Source organism: Pteropus alecto, unplaced genomic scaffold (assembly GCF_000325575.1).
Source record: "Pteropus alecto unplaced genomic scaffold, ASM32557v1 scaffold12, whole genome shotgun sequence".
Lineage (NCBI taxonomy): Eukaryota > Metazoa > Chordata > Mammalia > Chiroptera > Pteropodidae > Pteropus > Pteropus alecto.
Window position 1 is genome coordinate 7918550 of NW_006432669.1, and position 18545 is coordinate 7937094.

The 18545-nt window shown below is 37.6% G+C and overlaps 1 protein-coding gene across 4 annotated transcripts in view; it reads left to right on the plus strand.

The window, feature by feature from the left end:
• Positions 1-18545, plus strand: part of ARHGAP42 (Rho GTPase activating protein 42) — a 229064-nt gene that overhangs the window by 146809 nt on the left and 63710 nt on the right. For 3 of the 4 annotated variants that reach the window (XM_006907501.3, XM_025043742.1, XM_025043741.1), the window contains one exon: positions 17408-17509. In XM_006907501.3, coding sequence (XP_006907563.1) covers positions 17408-17509 — 102 coding nt within the window. Of the gene's footprint in view, positions 1-5711; positions 5842-17407; positions 17510-18545 lie in introns of those variants that run through there. The other variant, XM_015585995.2, reaches the window with a different exon arrangement.

The window sequence follows — 18545 nt, forward strand, 5'->3', positions numbered from 1 at the left end:
TGCTTTGTTGGATTGGGTATTTTAGAAGAAAAACACTAATGAGAAATTAGGAGACCTGGGATTTTGAGTCAAAATATCACCCAAGTGGGGGTCTTAGTCATAACATCTATCAACCTGGGATTGGTATCAATTGGTTTTCTCTATTCAGTAGAAATTGCTCAAGTTACCATTTCAGGAATATTTGTAACAGTAATTAAAACTACTAAAGGAGTCATTAACCTGTAGTCCAACTACCTATCTGACATTTAGGTCCTTTACAAAGCCTTTACTTAGTAGTCGCCCCGTCTTATATGTAGGCCAGTGAGGGAGAAACTCTCTCTCAGGCCATCCATTTAATTTGTCCACAGCTTTGTGCGGAAGTTCTTCCTTATCAAACATTTCATCCCAGTTATGGACCCAGTACTGTGCTAAGTACTGGATGTGCATTGATGAGCACATGCATCGATATCATCCTTGCTCTTCCCCTCAGTCCAGACTCATATCAAGTTCAGCTCTGGTCTCTATAGCTTCCCTTCTTCATCATTTAGAACTAATGGAGTCTAATGCTATTCCCCATGATGTCCTTATTAGATCTTTGTAGATTCCCTCTCCTAACCTTCATTTGAAGTCTTTGGACCCTTTAACCTTTATTTTCTACTTTTTGAAATGAGGTGGATAGATCATTTCTCTGGACCTTTCTAGCTTAAAACTCCCTGCGGTTCTTAAGTAGTAACCTTAACTTTTTTCATTTGAAGCATCCGTCTGACCAAGATGTGAGCCATGCTGCAATATGCTGCAAGTTAAGCAATGGACAGGGTGATGCACCACCCAGCGCCCCCCTTCAGAGGTGAACTCACTGCCCCTATTATAGGAATACTGTAGTCAGCAGATAGTCTGCATCTGTCAGTTCCTCCTGAGCTTGCTCACCACTCCTGGGTCAGGCCATGATTAGGGCAGCCCACATCCAGTGGTGGAAAGGGGCAAGTAAAGAGGAATAGCCTTTTAGGCTCACTAGGAGACAGCTAACAGACTAGTCTAGCTCTAGAGTGCCCCACCGAGTGAAGCTTAGGCCTTGGCTCCCTCCATCGCAGTTCCACATCTCCCTCTGCCCAGTCCTGATTCTGGAGAACGCATCTAACAGCAAGGTGGTTTATGAAAGTGTTCTTTGTTATGTACCCCTCAAGCCTTGTATTTTATTTAAAAATTGTTTCTTTTTTTAAAGGTTATTTTCAGAGTAGTAGAACCTTCCTCATTGTGAAAAGGGTAGATACAAAGGGACAAGCAAGAAGGTACATTTGGCCATGAGCTTAATGCCTCAGACATTATTTAGAGCTTCAGTGTCTTTAACTGCCATGAAGAAGAGCCTTTCTTTTTTTTAATGCTTTCCCATAATATAGCTTGACATGTATCCCCAGGCCCCAAACAAACTGCTTATCAGTAAACAAATGATCATTTGTTCCTGGCAAAGTGGCTTCAGAATGAGAATTTAGACTTTTATTTTAGATAAAAAATGGGGTTTCATAAAGTGTTACACAGGGAGGAATGGAATAATCGACCTAAAATAAGGTGGGAGGTGTGGGGATGTGTATGTATTGGTGTGTTTGTGTATGCTCTTCTACCTTTCAACTCTAAAATTCTTTGGTTAGTTACTAAAGGATACTAAGTGCATGTAGAAAAAAGTAAATTGTCATTCGTCGTGCCATTTAAGATGATTCTGTTGACCAAAAGGAACCAATTTCCTGTTTTGATCATAAAAAGTCTTACTATAATAACTTTCTCCAGGTAATTTACCTTTTAGAATCATAAACATAATTGATCCTAATGTACTTTACAGAGGGGGAAGAATTCAGTATGGCTCTTGAAGAATGTGTAGCATTGTAGAAGAAGCATGAGCGTGTTCTCCCTGTTACGTGAGAAGGTGCTGGTGAAACAACGGTGGTGACGGGCGTGACGGTGTTGTTGGCGTGATTTCAGCATCACCTTGTTGTTATGCATTAGAATCCGCTGCGTATGGTGTTTTCACTTTTTTTTTTTTTCCTAATAAGACCTCCAGCATTACCACAGCAGAAGCCAGTCTCTTATCCTCTGAGTTCCAGAGCACTTTATCGAAATTTTCCTTATGTCATTTACTACAGTTATTTCTACTTTGCATTGTGGTTATTTATGTACCATAGTCTCTGCTTTACTTAATGATATGATCTTTGAAACAAAAACTATGTCTGAAATAGCACAGTTAGAGGACAGAGTAAGGGTTCAGTTAATATTTAATGAATCACTGAGGTGGTTGACTGTATTGGACAACAGGGTTGCAAATGAGGAAAATGAAGGAATAAAGAGTTTCCCCATTCAAATAGCACATTTAATAAGTGGTCTGGTGTTCACCCTCATTTTTTGATTTAACCAGTGCTCTTTTTCTGTTATCCTTTAGGTGTTTATAGATGGGAAATGATTTTTCTCTGGACTAGTCCCAACAGAGTTTCGATGTTCTCTTCAGTCTTCTCATTTCTGGCACTACGTACGCCTCGTTCATTCATGTGCTCATGCTGCTTTTCCTATTTCCTTGACTTAATTCTTGACCCTCCTTGTTCACCTTCCTATGTCCTAATCATTCTTTAGAGTCCATTTTCTTCAATCTGGGTCAAGTGGCAGATAGCCAAAGCCAACTTTTAGGACTTTACCAGCCTAAAGGGTTGGTGTTCTCTGGCAGAAGTAAAGTCAGAAAAGGAGTGGGCTATTAAGGAACAAATATACAGAAATAAGGCACACAATCCAAAGGAACTTCAGTAGCTCAGACTTAGGAGGACTAAGGAACAGAGCCGGCATCCAGATGATGGCAATCCTGAGGAATCTGGGGGCTGATTTCCTTTATCCAGCCACATCTTTTGAAGGTCCACGTTTCTGCTTTTATCGATGTCCCTCCATGGGCTAAAACTTACTCAGTTCTGTGTAGTCAGCACTCGAGGCTTTGAGGTCAACCCCCCAACCCCACCCCCAGGCTGTTCAGGCTCTAGTCTTTTGAAAGTTCTATTGTATTTGTTTTCTTTCACAGTTTAATGCTTTAATTGGGTTTTGATGGTTTTCTATATTGTCCTATAAATTCCATGAGGATTGAGTACTATGCTCTAAGAACTGTAGTAATTAATTTATAAGAGATTACTTCATTCAGTCTTTATTCGGGCTTCGTTAGGTAGCACTATTGTTATTCTCATTATACAGCTGAGGAAAACTGAGAAGTAAAATGACTTGTGAAGGACCCCATGGTTATGAGTGCTGGGACGAAAATTTGGAATTAGACTATGCTCACAATCTATTATGTCATGTAATATAGATATAACTTACTATTTTTAAGCAACATTTTATTTTCTGAAATTAATGAGGTAGACTGATGTTTTTAAAATAAGAATTTGACTAAAATGCCGCTTGCACCAACCTGTGCTCTGTGCCTGTGACAAGAACTAATAATTTACTAATTGTAGGTAGATTTTATTGATTGTAGGTAGATTTTGTTCTCATATCAGCCTCTTGGATGAAGAATGGGACACTCTGTTACCGGCACTATCTACAGCAATCTAGTGGTATCCAGATATGTTCTGGAGGTGGGCGAGGACACTTTTTTGAAGAAGATCTCCAAGTCTTGGGAAGCTGCACCTTTTTCACAGCCATGTCACAACATCACAGAGGTTCTCTCCAAGGGAATGTTGTAGTTGATAATGAGAGGGCGCTCAGCGTCTCAAGGTACACAAGGTAGATGAATGGTGGGATGTGCTTCCTCATACACACGTAATTCCTGGCTTTCAGATTGTATTTTGGAGGAATTGGGTAGCCAGTTCTTCTGAGGCATGTGTGACAAAAAAAGGAAGCGTTACCCAAAACATGGCTTTATTTTAGTTCCAAGCAATTATTTCATAGGGCTTTTATTTGCAGAAAAATCAGGAGCGAAAGTCTGCATGGCCCATCCTTAGCTCTTCTGTCCCCCCACCCCCACCCCATTGCTCCTATTTATGTATGATCTTTAGATCATTAGGTCCTAAAACCTTTATTAACCTTCTGCAGGGCAGGTAGACATTTTTCTTAAATCTGGGAAGTACTAAGATGAGTAAGTCGCAGGAAGTAACTACTGACAGATGAAATAGAGACAGTTTATGTATATGTCATAGTAGATGCTGGGTTAGAGATATGTATGTAGGTACAGAGTGCTTTGAGGACACAACAGAGTACTTGATCCAATGTAGAAGGCCAGTCTCTGAAAAGGTAATGCCTGAGGTGAGTATTGATAGATGAGTGGGAGTTAGCCAGGGGAAGAATGTCTTTCTGACAGAACAAACAGCACAGGCAAAGCAGGCAAGAGAGTGTAATGATGTGTGGGAAGAACTTCAGTACATTGGCATTACTAGAGTATAAATAAGGAGTTGGAAGTGTTGGAGATGAGACCGAAGAGACATGGAAAGTGCTGTATTACTGAAGGCTTTGTTCGCTTTGCTGAGGTTTGGACTTTTCTTCTGTAGCTTTGGGGAACTATTTACGTAGGGTACTGTAATAGTAAGAACTCCATTTGGCAACTAATATATCTCCCAACTTGCCTTTTTTGCATGTGGAAATAATTTTTGGTCCTGGGCCTTGTCTTGGTTTACATTGAGCTGGTCTCTGCTGCCTGATGCAGTTTGTGTTTAAGTTTCACTTTGTCTCTTTTCCCGGACTAGACTAGGAAGGCCTAAAGCATAAGCAATATGTCTTGTTCCTATCTAAGCCTTAGCGTCCTGAATGTTCTGTATTCAATGAATGAATAAATCAGGGTGTTTCGATGTGGATAGGCTTTCTTAGATCACCCCTAGGGAAAAGCACTAAAGAAAAAATACATAGTAATACCCTTGAACCAGAAGCCCTGTGTAACATGGGCAGCCACTGGACACATTGCAACAATCCAAGTACTTGAAAGATACGCCTTTTACTTTATGTATTTTGGAACTAGCACTGTTGGGGCGGGCTAGCTGTTTCCTAGGAATAGTCTGTCGTTTTGAAAACAGATACTGTAAGTCCTCACTTATCATAGATAGGTTCTTGGAACAGCTGTGAAAAAAAAGATACAATAAAGTCAATTTTATCATAGGCTAATTGATACAAACAAGAGTTAAGTTCTTACAGTATCTCATCAGTGTTCTAACAAAGGACATTGAATGAAACAATGTAATTTGAGGACCTGCTGTAGTTTGGCTGGTGGCCCCTGATCTGTACCAAATTATAACCAGTAGCGGTCTGCTTCTTAAATATTCTGTTGGCTAGTTAACAAGTTGTGTCATACTGATACACATTCTAAAAAGTGATGCTGTAGGCTTATCTCTGAATCACACTGTAAAATCTCTGATGTTTAAGCTTGAATTTAGAAAGCATGATAAAAAGAAGCCATCCTTACACATTCAAATGGAACTGATTATATGTGATATCTACCAAATAAAGAAGAAAATGACATTCATGAAGAAGGCTTTATCAATGCGTGTAGAAAAGTCTTAAAATGTCACTTTTCTAGTCAGTCACCATAATTTCCAAGTACTATCAAGTTAGGCATTAATTTCTGTCTACCCTTAAAACAGAAGCACATTTGACTTCTGGTATTCCATACACACCCTGTGACTGAGCTCTCAGAAAGAAAAGATTCCTGGCTCACTTGGTCATGTTTGTTAGCTGTTATTACCTCACGTCTACTAGCATAGTCAGGTTTACTAAGTAGTTTAAAAATTCTTCCCCATGACTAACTTAAATATCTCAGATTCAGTCCATTTCCTTCTGCCGTTTCCTCGACTGGAGATGGCGAACAGGTGGTCACCAGGTGACATACTTGGATTTTACAAGCAACTAAAAGAACTTGTAAGTTATTTTTTTCACTTCAGATTTCCCCTCTCGTGCTTATCATGTTCATCAGAATGCCAGGAGCATTCGGATAACGTCATTTCCATGGAAAGTTGAGGGATCATTTTATGAGAAATGACAGAATCCTTATTCAACCAACACTGCTCTTTAGAGAAACATTTAATGGTGTGTGTGTTTGTGTGTGTGTATGTATGGGAATGAATTAGAGCTTTTGAGTCTTAGGGTTTTTTAAACTTTGCCTTTGTTATTGTAAATTACTTTTTTTCAGATGTTCCTAGTCCGATTGAAGTTGGACTTGATGATATAGAAATAGATTATTTCGACTATAGGAAAGAACTAATAGATAACTCCTATTCTTAGCCTTTGCATTAAAATGAACTTTCTGATTAATTCTAGAGTATTGTTCATAATATACAAAATAGATTTAAGTTGGGCCCAAACTTTCCTTTTTATTCATTTGAAATGACCACAGTGAATGAGCAAAAAGCTCATTTAAGTAAGAATTAAAGTGAAGAAAAACTTAGAATCACAAATAATTGACAAACAGTGCAGATGGTTACTCTAGTCAATTTAACTAACTGGAAAAGATTAATGTATCCTTTAGTATAAAATGCAACTTCCTTTGAAAAATCAGTGTCTTTTGGGGATTTATTTAAATTATGAAAATCACCCATACCTAGATATTTATTTATTTTGATTGGTGTTTTAATAATTGGAAGAAAAAATAATACAAATTATTAGTGATAGTTAATTTTGAATTTTTTCATGACCGCAGAACTAAGCTGTTATGAATTATTTTTGCTAATTCTAGATGGTAACCTCCTAGTAAAGAATTTCTTAGGCAGTATACACATGATGGAAAATTTAATTTAGCTTTTCTTCATTATTCATTTTCACAACATGGTTGTTTTAAGTCTCAAAACAGGATTAAGATTGTCAAAAAACATTTAAATGTTTTCTTGAGAAATAGTGAATTACTCCATGCCTACAAGTTAAGCCCACATTTTACTAACCAAACTATTTTGCTTTTCTCTGATATTCTTTGATAGTATAAGAAAGAATTAAGCATTGCTTGAGAGTGATGATTTTGAATTTTAGAGTAGTTGTATCCCAGTGAAAACAAAGGAGATTTTTCAGTCACCTGCGTGTCTATTCTTACACACCGAAGACCTGTCTAAATGTATTCTGCCAAATAGTTTTTCAGGGTATTTCAGTTTAATAGAGTTAGGCATAACTAGCCTCGCTTAGTTGGAAACACTGTAAACATAGTCTAGACTTTAGTGAGCTGTAGGAATGGTAACTGGTAACCTCACGAGAGGCAGGATAGGGACTCTAGACTATACAGACTACATTTCACGAGTGTTCTCACTACGTGTATATGATACAGCAAAGGGACTTCTTGATTATAAAGCAACAGTGATATATAGCTACTTAAACTTCAGGTACAAACAGCACTGAATACTGAAGTTGCACGGTAAAGTAAAATAAAAGTATATTTTTGTGAATGAAAATTAAGTGATTTGTTCCTAAATTTGTGGCTTAAGCTGTATGGCTTGAAAGTAGCCAGGTGGCAGCAGTATCACTTGGCCTCCACATTTAACTACTAAGATGACAGTTTTCAATGCCAGGAAGCTTTGGCCCTTGCTCTCTTGTCTTTGGACTCTTCATTGTTCTCATTGGTTAGTATGAAATTTCGAGAATGGGATTTTGTCAGTGAAGTCTAAAACCCCAAACTAAATAAGGCAAAGGAGCAGCCAAGACAGTGGTAGCTGAATAGTGCAAGAGTAGGTATTTCTAGCTGTTGATATTGTTACCGGTAGGTTACCTTGTTGCGTCAGGGGTGGTTTGCCCACGTGCAGGGCTGCACCACCAGTGGTCATCGGCCCGGTGTATTTCTCATGGTGGGTGTGCCTAGGAAAAGCTTATGTAGAGCAATGCCAGAGAAATAACCATGCTTGTGCTTTAAGTAATCAGCTACTTTTTTGTATTCTACTTGCCTCCAGAATGCTTAAGCAAAAGTCATTGAATCCAACTCTTGGAGGAAAGATAAGGTGACCAAGGTCCCAGAGTGGTTAAGAGTCTCAGGAAATACAACTAGCAATAACACTCAGAGGGGTAGGTATGACTAACGATGTTTACAGAATTGGCTAATTATAATTCATTCATTCAGTAGTTTAAACATTAAGCCTTTCCTTTTTTATGGGAAGTGCCCTGTTAGCTAATAGTCTACTCCAGGATGTCTCAACCTCTGCACTGTTATGTTGGGTCAAATTAGTTAATAAAAATCAGTGTCTGTGTCTCTCTGACTCTCTCTGATTCTCTCTGACTCTTTCTGACTCTCTCTCTCTCTCTCTCTCTCTTTCTCTCTCTCTCTCTCTCTCATTCTCTCATTCTCTCATTCTCTCCCATCTTTATCCTGGGGAGCCCTTCGGTCTGGAACTTTTCTTTTAAAAATGCAACTCTTTTTGAAAGAGGTTATCCCAAGGTCAAAGGTCAAGATAGGAACAGCAAAAGAAGTGAGTCGAGAGGGCATTCTACAGTGCAAGTTCTACCATGTTTCTTCCCCTCATGGGAGGAAAGGTTGAAGGAAGAGGAGCACCAGGTGGTTTTGGAAGGCTCCTGATGAAACTGCCCTCAGTGCTTCTCCTCATGTTCATTGACCAAAACTTAGTCCCATGGACACATCTTATTGATAAGAAATTGGGAAATGTACTCTTTATTCTTGGCAGCTCTGTGTCCTGTACAATTTAGGGGTCCTGTTACTGTGGGAAGAGGATGGAGTTCTGTCAAAGGCGGCTTTTGATAAAACCAGTAGAAATAAAGAATTACAGCATCTGATACTTAGGAGAGAACTGTTCCTAGCTTTGGCTCATAGGATTAATTCTTTGACATGGACCAAGGCACTTCAACCCTTTTTTTTTTGAGGTGGGAGAAAGGTGTCTTTTTCCTTTAAATGTGAAAACTAAGCATTTGTGCTATCAATGCTGATTTTGAGAGAGGTCTTCTGTTTTATTCTGGACTGTACTCATTTGCTTGTTGAATGCCCTGTACTTAATTTCCATGAACTTCATTTTTCCACTGTATAACATGGGAGCCATGATAAGACATTTCTTTTCTATCTATACGTATGATGTTTATGAAAGCCCTACAATAGCTAAGTATACAAAATCAGCTCCAGAGAACAAGGCTGTGAATGAGACTGCAAATCCCTTGAAAATGTTGTATGTTCGTTATCATAAAATCATAAAGATAGCATACTCAATAAAAGGATTATCTTTTACCCACATGTAAGAGTGTGTATATTGATATTAAGCCCAGTTTATGCCCTTCCCAGGCCCTTAGGGCTTGCTCAGTAGATAAGCCTGGCCTAGGATTGTCACCTCTGGTCCCTCACATGTGATCAGGGTCTGGCTGCAGCCAGGGCCCCATTGCTCACCACAGTGGGAATTACAGGAGCTCTGGGTCACACACTTCTTCCATCGCCTCTAGACTCTTGATGGAATAACACCCTGGGCCCTGGGCTCTGTCCTCTTCCACTTCTGGAGGGGCCAGATGACAATCTGAAGTGACAGAGAGTTCCTATCCCATGGAGCGAATGTTGACCAGCTATGGAGGGAACTGGCGGATAAATCTTGCTTCCTCCTTGCTTACCCAATGAACTATCCTGAGGTGTGTTGGTTTTGTAAAACCTGAAAGGAGATATTCCATATTGTTTGAGCAACTGGCTGTTTTTCTTGACTTCTGTGGTCAGTTCAGTAATAAACACCGTATTTTCCTTTTTTCCTTTGTCTCTCTTGCTGTTTTCCTTCACTCTTGCTCCCTGGGAATTGTATATAAACTTGAGCGGGCAAGCCTTGCCTCAGGCTCTTTTTTCAGGAGTTTTGGACTAAAGTATTATATTTAATATATAAAAATAATTTTCACTTGCTATTGCTTTCACCCTGGGAGTTAAGGAAAAAAATCTCTCCCCTATTTCAATGAGATACAGTAGTTGTCATAAGCAGTCTTTGTCATATGTAGTCTTTTATATGTCCATGTTTGTTCTGAGGACAGAACAAAATGCTCTGGCATATGTCAGACTGTTACTTTTCCTTCTACACCTGCAGGAAACAGGAGGGGTGCTTTCTTTAATCTTCACTGTGAGAATCTTGTAGAGCTCCTGGAGGGAAAACTAACAGTTTTTAGGGGGCTATGTGTGTGAGTGGGCCCCCCAGAGTTTTTATCACACAGACTTATCCATACTCAGCCTCCAGCAGTTCTCCAGTTACAGTTAAGGTTTTCCTACCCCAGTACAGATTCCCAAGGAGATTTCTACTCCAGTAAATTGTGATTCTCTGCATCTGTCTGGCTGGCTCACTAAATTTAGGGACAGTGGTTTGCCCTATGATCTCACTACTCTGACGGATCTAAGAAGAGTTAATTTTTCAGTTTGTTCAGCTTTTTACTTCTTATTGGGACAGGGCAACAACTAAGCTCCTACATGCTTGACCAGGAACTAAAAGTCCCTTCTGTTCTCTCTTTTCCTCTGTACCCCTCATTCTCAGCCATTTTTTTTTTAAGGGGAGGGGAATTAAAATGAAGTGCTGTAGTTTTACTTTTCAAGCTTTTTTCAGGCTGTATTTTACTGTCCAAATAGCATGAGCTTTAAAACTAGGCCATTGATTCTGGTTATCCACTTTGTCCATGATAAGTTCTGTGATCTTATTCAGATTACTTTTCTTCTTTGATAATTTTTTTATGTTTATAAAATGAAAATAGCGATTCTTACCTTGTTGGGTTTGTGCATAGATATCTGGTATGGAAAATACTTTATAGCCACATAAGAAGGTTTGGTTCCTTCTTCCAGTTTTACCTTCGGTCTTGGTCAGCTGGAACAGCAATACTAGCCACAAAATAGGCATTTAATAAAGGCTAAAATTAATGAAAGAACTCATAAAAAACTAATTTGTGGGTAAGCTGTCAATGTACCCTTAGACAACTTTCCCTTTCCTGCAATCTAATTTTTGTCTGCTTGGTATCCTTCTAACTTTTTTTATCTCTCTCCCGCTCTCTCCCTTCCTCTCTTCCTCTCTCCCTTTTTCCCTCTCTCTCTCTCTCCCTCCCCCTCCCCGCTCCTTTCCTCCCTTTCCTTCCCTCTTCCTCTCCCCGCTCCCTCTCTCCCTATTTTTCCTCCATATATGTTTATGTATATATATGTGTACATATGAGTGTATATATATGTGTGTGTATATATATATATATCATCTCTCCAAGTAATTTCTTTTTCTTCTTCCATTGTTAGACAGAATTTAATTTTTATTGAAAACATACTAATTTTTTAAAATGTAATAATGTGCAGAGGTTTATCAACAGTAAATAAATCAGCTCCTCACTCCACCCCTCTGTTCCAAAGTTCTGCTTCCCAAAGGCAATCGCTTGTTCTTTAAGCTGTTTTATATTTTCCTCCATTTTGCTAAATAATATACTCACTCTAGTTTTTCTTTAATTTTAGGCATTATTGTTACCTGCTGTAGAACATAAATATTTGGCACCCTTCCACCACAACCACCATATGTATTTCCCCTCCTGCCATCTTTCAAATATATAGTTGTCACGTTTTCTTAAAAATCAGTGGTCAGTGTTTATATTATGTAATTATTGTTCATAGGTAAGCTACGCTATGCTCTGTGATTACATTTTCTTTCTTGCATGTTTGTGTTTCCTAAAGTAAATAATTGCCTTACTTTAAAAATTTGCATAAAATTCTCTGTTCTCCAATGCACAGATGCAATTACAAACGCATCTTAATATATTCAAACACATTAGATACCTTCTCCATTAAATTTTTTTTTAGAGACGTTCCTCCTGAGTCCCTCATCTTAATTGGTTGCTTTACAGTTCATAGGCTTACGAGTTCATCTGTTTTCATAGAAGTATATATTACCGTTATCCTGGGAATTCCCTTTGCCTCTTTGAACTGATGTTTTTGTAGACCTCATGTCTCATTTGTTTTGTTTTTTCCTTTATTTTAGTGGAACACATCCCTCAGTATCTTCCTGAGAAATGCCACGTAGCTGGCAAAACTTTTGATACTCTGTATGATTATGAATCTTTTTATTTTACTCATTTGAAATTAAGTTTGGATGTAGAAATCTAGGTCGAAATTAGTCATTCCTCAGAATATTGAAGGCACGCCACCTTTGTTTTATAACTTCCTGTGCTGTTGTCATTTCATTATTCTGATTTCCGATGATTTTTATTTGACCTCTGTTTTTAGGTTTTCATTTTTATCTGTGGTTTTGTAATATTTTTTGATGATTTATCTCGGGGTTATTTTCTTGTTTATTGTGCTTTGTACATATTTTGTCACTCTAATCTGAAAACATTTTTTTAATCAGTTCTGGAAATTCTCATGTATTTTTTAGGTAATTTCCTTTCTACATTCTCTCTTTCAGTAGTTCTGTTAGTCAGATGTTGGGCTTCCTGATTAGTCTCCTAATTATCTTTTTAAATCTATTTCTTTTTATTTCATAGTGCTCTCATGTTTTATTCATCTACTCATACCTCATTCACATTTTTCTCTTCACATAGCAACCATTCTTATGAGTTTAATGTGTATATTTTTGTTTTATGTTCTTGTAAAATTGGTATCATTTTCTGTGCATGGCTTTTTAATTTACGTGAATGGTTTTGTGTTTTTTCTTCACTCAGAATCATGTTTTAAGATCCCTCCACTTGTAATATTTCCTTCTAACTCCTGTATAGTACTCCACAGTATACATCTAATTCATTTTATGTCCACTAATGAATACCTGGCTATCTTCCTGTTCCCACAGATGCATATCCTCATTCTCGTTTCCTCATGGACTTTTCTGTAAGGATCTTTTTGACATGTACACACAAGCAGTTTCTTAGGACACACATATATGCTACTTAGTAGTGTAACATTTCTCTTTAGAAAGACTATAACAACCCTCTGCAGTCGCACCAGTAGTACATAAAGTTTCCTTTATCTTCACTTGCACTCAAAGTATAGTGTTATTCAGCTTTAACTCTTGCCAATATCTGATGATATGATGTGATATCTTAATATTTTAATTTGCTTTTCTCTTATTACTTATGAGTTTGAAAAACTTTTCACATACTTGTTGGCTTTTCTCATCTGTGTATTATTCCTTCATACCCTTCACACATTGCTATTTCATTTTTTTCTGTCTGACCAGTTTAGGAGTTCTTTTTAAAGGCAAATATGAACCCTTTGGTTCTTAAGAGCCTGATTTCCTGGCGGTGGTGCTGGTGAGGTAATTGCGAATGGGGGAGATGTGAATGGTGCTGGTGCAAATAACCCCGGAAGAAACCCTTTTGGAATGTCTGTTTCAGCAGATTGAAGAGGAGGGACTTGGTGGGGAATGGGTTGTGGAAACTGTGAATGTTTGGGCGCAATCACCCACAGGGGAGACATTGCTCTGTAAGCTATATTAAGATTCTCAGCAACTTGGGATTCTCTTGATACCAGGAATCTCTTGGGCCTCAGGAAACTCCTACTCAGCGTGTGGTTGGAATATCCCAGCATCTGGCCCTTCTGAGACTCAGATAGTGATGTAAGCCCAGCCGCCATTCTAGGCAGCTCGTAAATCCCACCATCAGAAGAGGAAGAAGTCTAGCCAGGACTGGTGTAGTCAGGGTTATAGCTTATCCTCTCAGTGCTAGCACAGTGCCAGTTTACAAGAATTCCAAACAGTTTTGAAATAGAAATTTAGCTATTGGTATTTGTTATTACTTCATATTACTTTTTCTACTATACATTCTCCTGAAGGATTTTTCAAAATATACTCATAGTGCTTATTTAACTAATGGTTACACTAACCTATAAATATTTGCATGGGAAATTTTGCAGTATCCTGTGTGGTAATTATAACATTGGGATTGTCTTAAAAATATGATGCATAAATCCTAAAATATGTGCTTTATTTCTTTTAAAGAAATAGAGGAAATATTCACTTTTTTATTTTAAATAATTTACATCATAGTAACATTGAAATAAAAGTTGCTGAGATAATTGTTTAAACAAAACTTGCAGTAGTCTTTTACAGAAAAAATGCAATTAGATAACACTTCAAGAATTTATATTTGTGATTTTCTAAATGTGGTTGAGTGTTTTCTTTATCTTTGGTACCCTCTTGTGGTCAGTGAAAGGCATTGTTTTGGCCTTATTTTTAATTGTGATTAATTTAATATTTTTTATCTGCACAATATACCTATACTTATAATTATTTGACATAGTTTTGCTGTTATATACAATAACTTTAAGAGTAAAACTGACACTTGGAATTTATGCTATAATGATTTCCTTTCATTTCGCATTTCAATGTGTAAAGTGAAGGTATGATATGACCACACTTGCTAATCTTAGAAACTAAATGACAATATGATCACTGTGCTCGGAATAAATGCAGTGTAGTTTGGAAAACAAATTGATCGCAGACCCAGAACTTATACTGTTGCCACCTATAATTAGTTTTGAAGACTAGTTTGCCATTTTTGATGATCTGTTTTAAAATATTTTATCATATACACACATGTCACACATACATATACATGGCTTCATTTTTAATAATTACCTAGTTCAAATGCATTCAGAGTAGATTTACAGAAAATGTCTTTTTTGAGCCATTCCATGACAATGAGAAGATGGCGATCATGCATAGCATTTCATTTAGTAAAGATTCATGGGTTAGTTTCCCCTCCGCTCTGCAGCAGTGGTTTCAGAGAGAATTCTTAACTTGATATCCACAACAAGCGACACAGAGATAAGAGGTAGCTATATGGTGTTAAGTTACTAAGTCCATGTAGACTTGGCTTAAGTGAGCAGTAAATCATGACTTTTGGGGGGAGTCGTGAGTTGCAAAAAGTGCACTTTGTTTTTAAGAACGTGCGTCCCTAGATTATAGTTATCCTTCATATGGCCTACGCTTCAAACTCTGCTCTTTAATTTTATGCTAGAATTCAGTGTGTTTTTGTTGTCTACATTATTGGAACCTTTGAGTAGATCTTTTCTGCTGGCTTCATGGTGTGAGGAGCCTGGGTTTGAATGAATCCAGGAAGTGCTTCTGGGAATAATTTTTCTATTGCCAGGAATGCTGATGTGTTGGCCCTGAATTAACATTTCCAAAAATGCCATCAAGCACTGACCGAAAACAAAGATGCAAGTATAGTCATCACAGCTGTGTTCTCTTCTCTTCTCTTTCAACCAGTTTCTTCTGTGCACAGTGAAAATTTTAAGCCCCCATTGTAAAATGAAAGTGAATTTGTTTTATGTACTAAACTGTAATGCAGCTGCTTGCCCACAAATGTTCATGTACCATTGGATTTAGGTTAAGGCCAATTGTCCCTTGTAACATAGATATTGTTTTTGTTGTTGTTGTTGTTTGTTTGTCTGTTTTTGTTTCTTTTTAAACAAGTGGAATGTCAGTGAGGGACTGTGGTGCCCAGTGTTACAAGAGGAAGAATTCTACTTTTTCATTAGTTACTGAGCACTCTCTCAGATATTCAATTTTAAGAAGGATAAGGTATACATAAATTTTTCTGCTACAATGTAGAGCACGAACAACATAATAAATAAACCCATATATTAAGCTATGTAAGCATTCAGAATGGAGAGAGTTGATGGAGGGGACTTATGAATGAGGTATATTTGAGCTGGATGCTAAAATAGATATAGCTCGAGTATGTGGAAATTGGAAGAAATAAGCACTATGTCAGAGAGGTGATGGCCTGGAGAGAAAAAAAGAAAAGAATAGGAGCTCCAGAGGGGCTAGTGAGAGCGACTTTTGGAAAGGTAGATTGGTCAAGTGGGTTGTGAGCATGGAACGCCAGTTTTAAGAGGAACATCTACTGAGCAAAAGATGAAATGTCCACTCAGATATCTGCTCCATCAGTGGAGAGGACAAGCTCTTCCAATCCTGAACCTTGGGCTTCCTTGTTTCCTTTTCAGTCTGTGCGTTTTGTTGTGTGAGTTCCTCTACAGACTTTTTTTGGATTTATTTTCCAATTTTGTTTTTCCTATTAGGGCCACATTTTCTCCTTAATCCTTTGAGGATTTTGACTTTTTCCTCTCATTTACAGGTATATACTGTGTAGTGCAAACATATCAGTACTTGTTAAATGGTCTAAAAGTGATTTGGACTTTTACAAAGGCCTACTTGCTCTTCCTGTTCACAACTTTACCAATTAACTTTGTAAAGTTTCTGATATGGAACTAGATTGTGCTGTATTCCTGGAAATATAATTGAGGAGATTAAATGTACAGAGTGTCATTGGATCAAAATAGAATTACCTGGATGTGTTAACCTGGATCTGACAACTCAGAATAGTGAGAAATAAGGCCAGAGGCCTGGCTGTCTTTTCCTCACTTCTTTCCTTCCTTCCCTCCTTCCCCACTCCCATCCTCACCCATCTATTCATCTATCCATTATTTTTAATTAACCTCTTCCAAATACTTATGCAAATAGTGAAGTAAAACATGCATAATCATAGAGCTTCTTTTTTTATTTTACAACAGAGTCAACATCCAATATTATGTTAATTTCAGGTATACAACAGGGCAGAACTTGTTAAAAATAACAATGCATGAATCTCTGGATGGGAGAAATAGGAATCTGCATTTTAAATAGGCTTAAAAATACTTGACTTTGATTAAAGCAGTCCAGAGATTATACTTCTGGAAACACTGAAATAAAAGCAAGGAAAAAAAACTACTTTGGCCATTGAAATATGAGTGTGGTTACCTAGTGTTTATTGCATATGGAATCATAAATGGAAAAAGCATACATATTTATAGTTGGAGAAGATTACATGCCCAGGCATGTCCTGTTCCTTTTAGAGTTTTATTCTATTTGCATTTCTATAGAAGAATGCGATAGAATGGAAGGTAAAGTTATATTCCTTCTCCACAAAAGGCCGGCCTGGTTACAGCTACCCCTGCAAAACAAAACATTTTTTAGGGATAAGCGAAGGTCAGATATTAGTTATGTTGAGTGTATGATACAGATATTGCTGTTTTTTTTTTCTTTTTTTTTAAATTTGACTTTGAAGTGCCTTATTTAATGATTTCACACTTTTAAAAGTCTGTTTTCTTTCCTGTCAGGAGCGAGTGGTTTGAAATATCTAGTGTCTTTTTGTGGCTGAGAAATAATATGATTCCTCGAGAAGACTCTGTGCAAGTGTTTCTCGAAACTGATTATATCTTATCTCATATGAATCACCAGAAAGCTTAAAGGAATCATTTTCTCTTGAGCTGGATTTATTAGATCAGAATCTGTCATTGAGAATCAATTACAAAGTGCTCAGTGGGGTTATACTATAGCCAGTCTAGCTCCTCCATAAGATAGTTCCATGAGCTTCTGTGAGAGAATACATGTTCAAATGACTTTTGTTTCAGGTCTTTCTTCTTACTCCATCAGGTTTTGCTGGTAGTCGGAGCTCACTAAATCTTAAATGTATTGCACATCTGATGGAAATGGTGAAAATCAAGGTTTTCTCAAGGCTCTGATTTGGATGTTTTGTTGTTCTTCTTATCCTCTAGGATGGAAAGAAGAAGTTTGACAAGGAGAGTGAAAAATACTATTCTATTCTTGATAAGCATTTAAATTTGTCTGCAAAGAAAAAGGAGTCCCACTTGCAAGAGGTAAGCTATTCCAATTGAAGTGTGGAAAGGGCATTAACATTAAGTCATGTGAAGTCCAAATGTCCAAAGGTAGAGGTATCTCAGAATCTGCTACTCTTTAACAAAATAATGGTAATAATAGTTAAATGAGCATTTACTATGGACAGGGACTGTGCTGAGTATGGTATATGCCTTATGACATTTAATATTAACAGTTGCAAATAAAAGATTAGTATTTCCTTCAACAATGAGAAAGAATGAAACAAGACTTTCATTTTCTTGTTGGGGATATTTTAAATGGGAGGACCTACCAGAATTATAGCTTTTATATTAAGTTAAAAATATCTGTTTCTACGGCATTGCCTCAGTATTAGGGGGGGAAAAAAAAGGTGTACAGGTGCACATTTTAAAATCTCAGTTGTTACATAAATTTTCTTAAAGAACAGTCAGTAGAAATATTTTACTAACATGTTTGCATATCAACAGTCCAATTCTTCCCTTTTTTTGAAATATCTGTCCTTTTCATTGGTAGTGTTTTCACTGTAATTAGTAAAATCTTGTCGTCCTTTAAGGAATAATGCAATTCTAGTTCCAGTGATGGGATGTTTTTTTAAAAATCAGACTCTCTTGTCATTTCCACTTTAGCAGCAAAAAATTCTTGATACTCACATACCTTCCCCTGCCCCCACCAGCCTACAATGGGTATCTCAGAACTGCAAGTGGGAAGTTAAGGTAGCTTGGCTCATTGCTGCTCTCCAGACCCTCACAGGGAACCTTGTACCATGCTGAGTCTCCTTTAGTCTCTTTTCCCTCTTCTCTCTGTACTGCTAGGTTTCACAGTCCAGAACCTCTTTTAAATACCTCATCATGACCCTTCCAGCAAAGCCACCTTCCTTCCTGAGCTGCTTTTCAAATTCAACCTGGTCCTCTGCTCTCCCTCTTCATTTTCTTATTTCTCTTACCTCCACATTCAGCCACAGGGATGCTCGATGAGTTAGCCTATGACCAGAGTTCCACTGCACCAGAAAGCTGTGGGAAGGTGACATTTTGCTTCTGA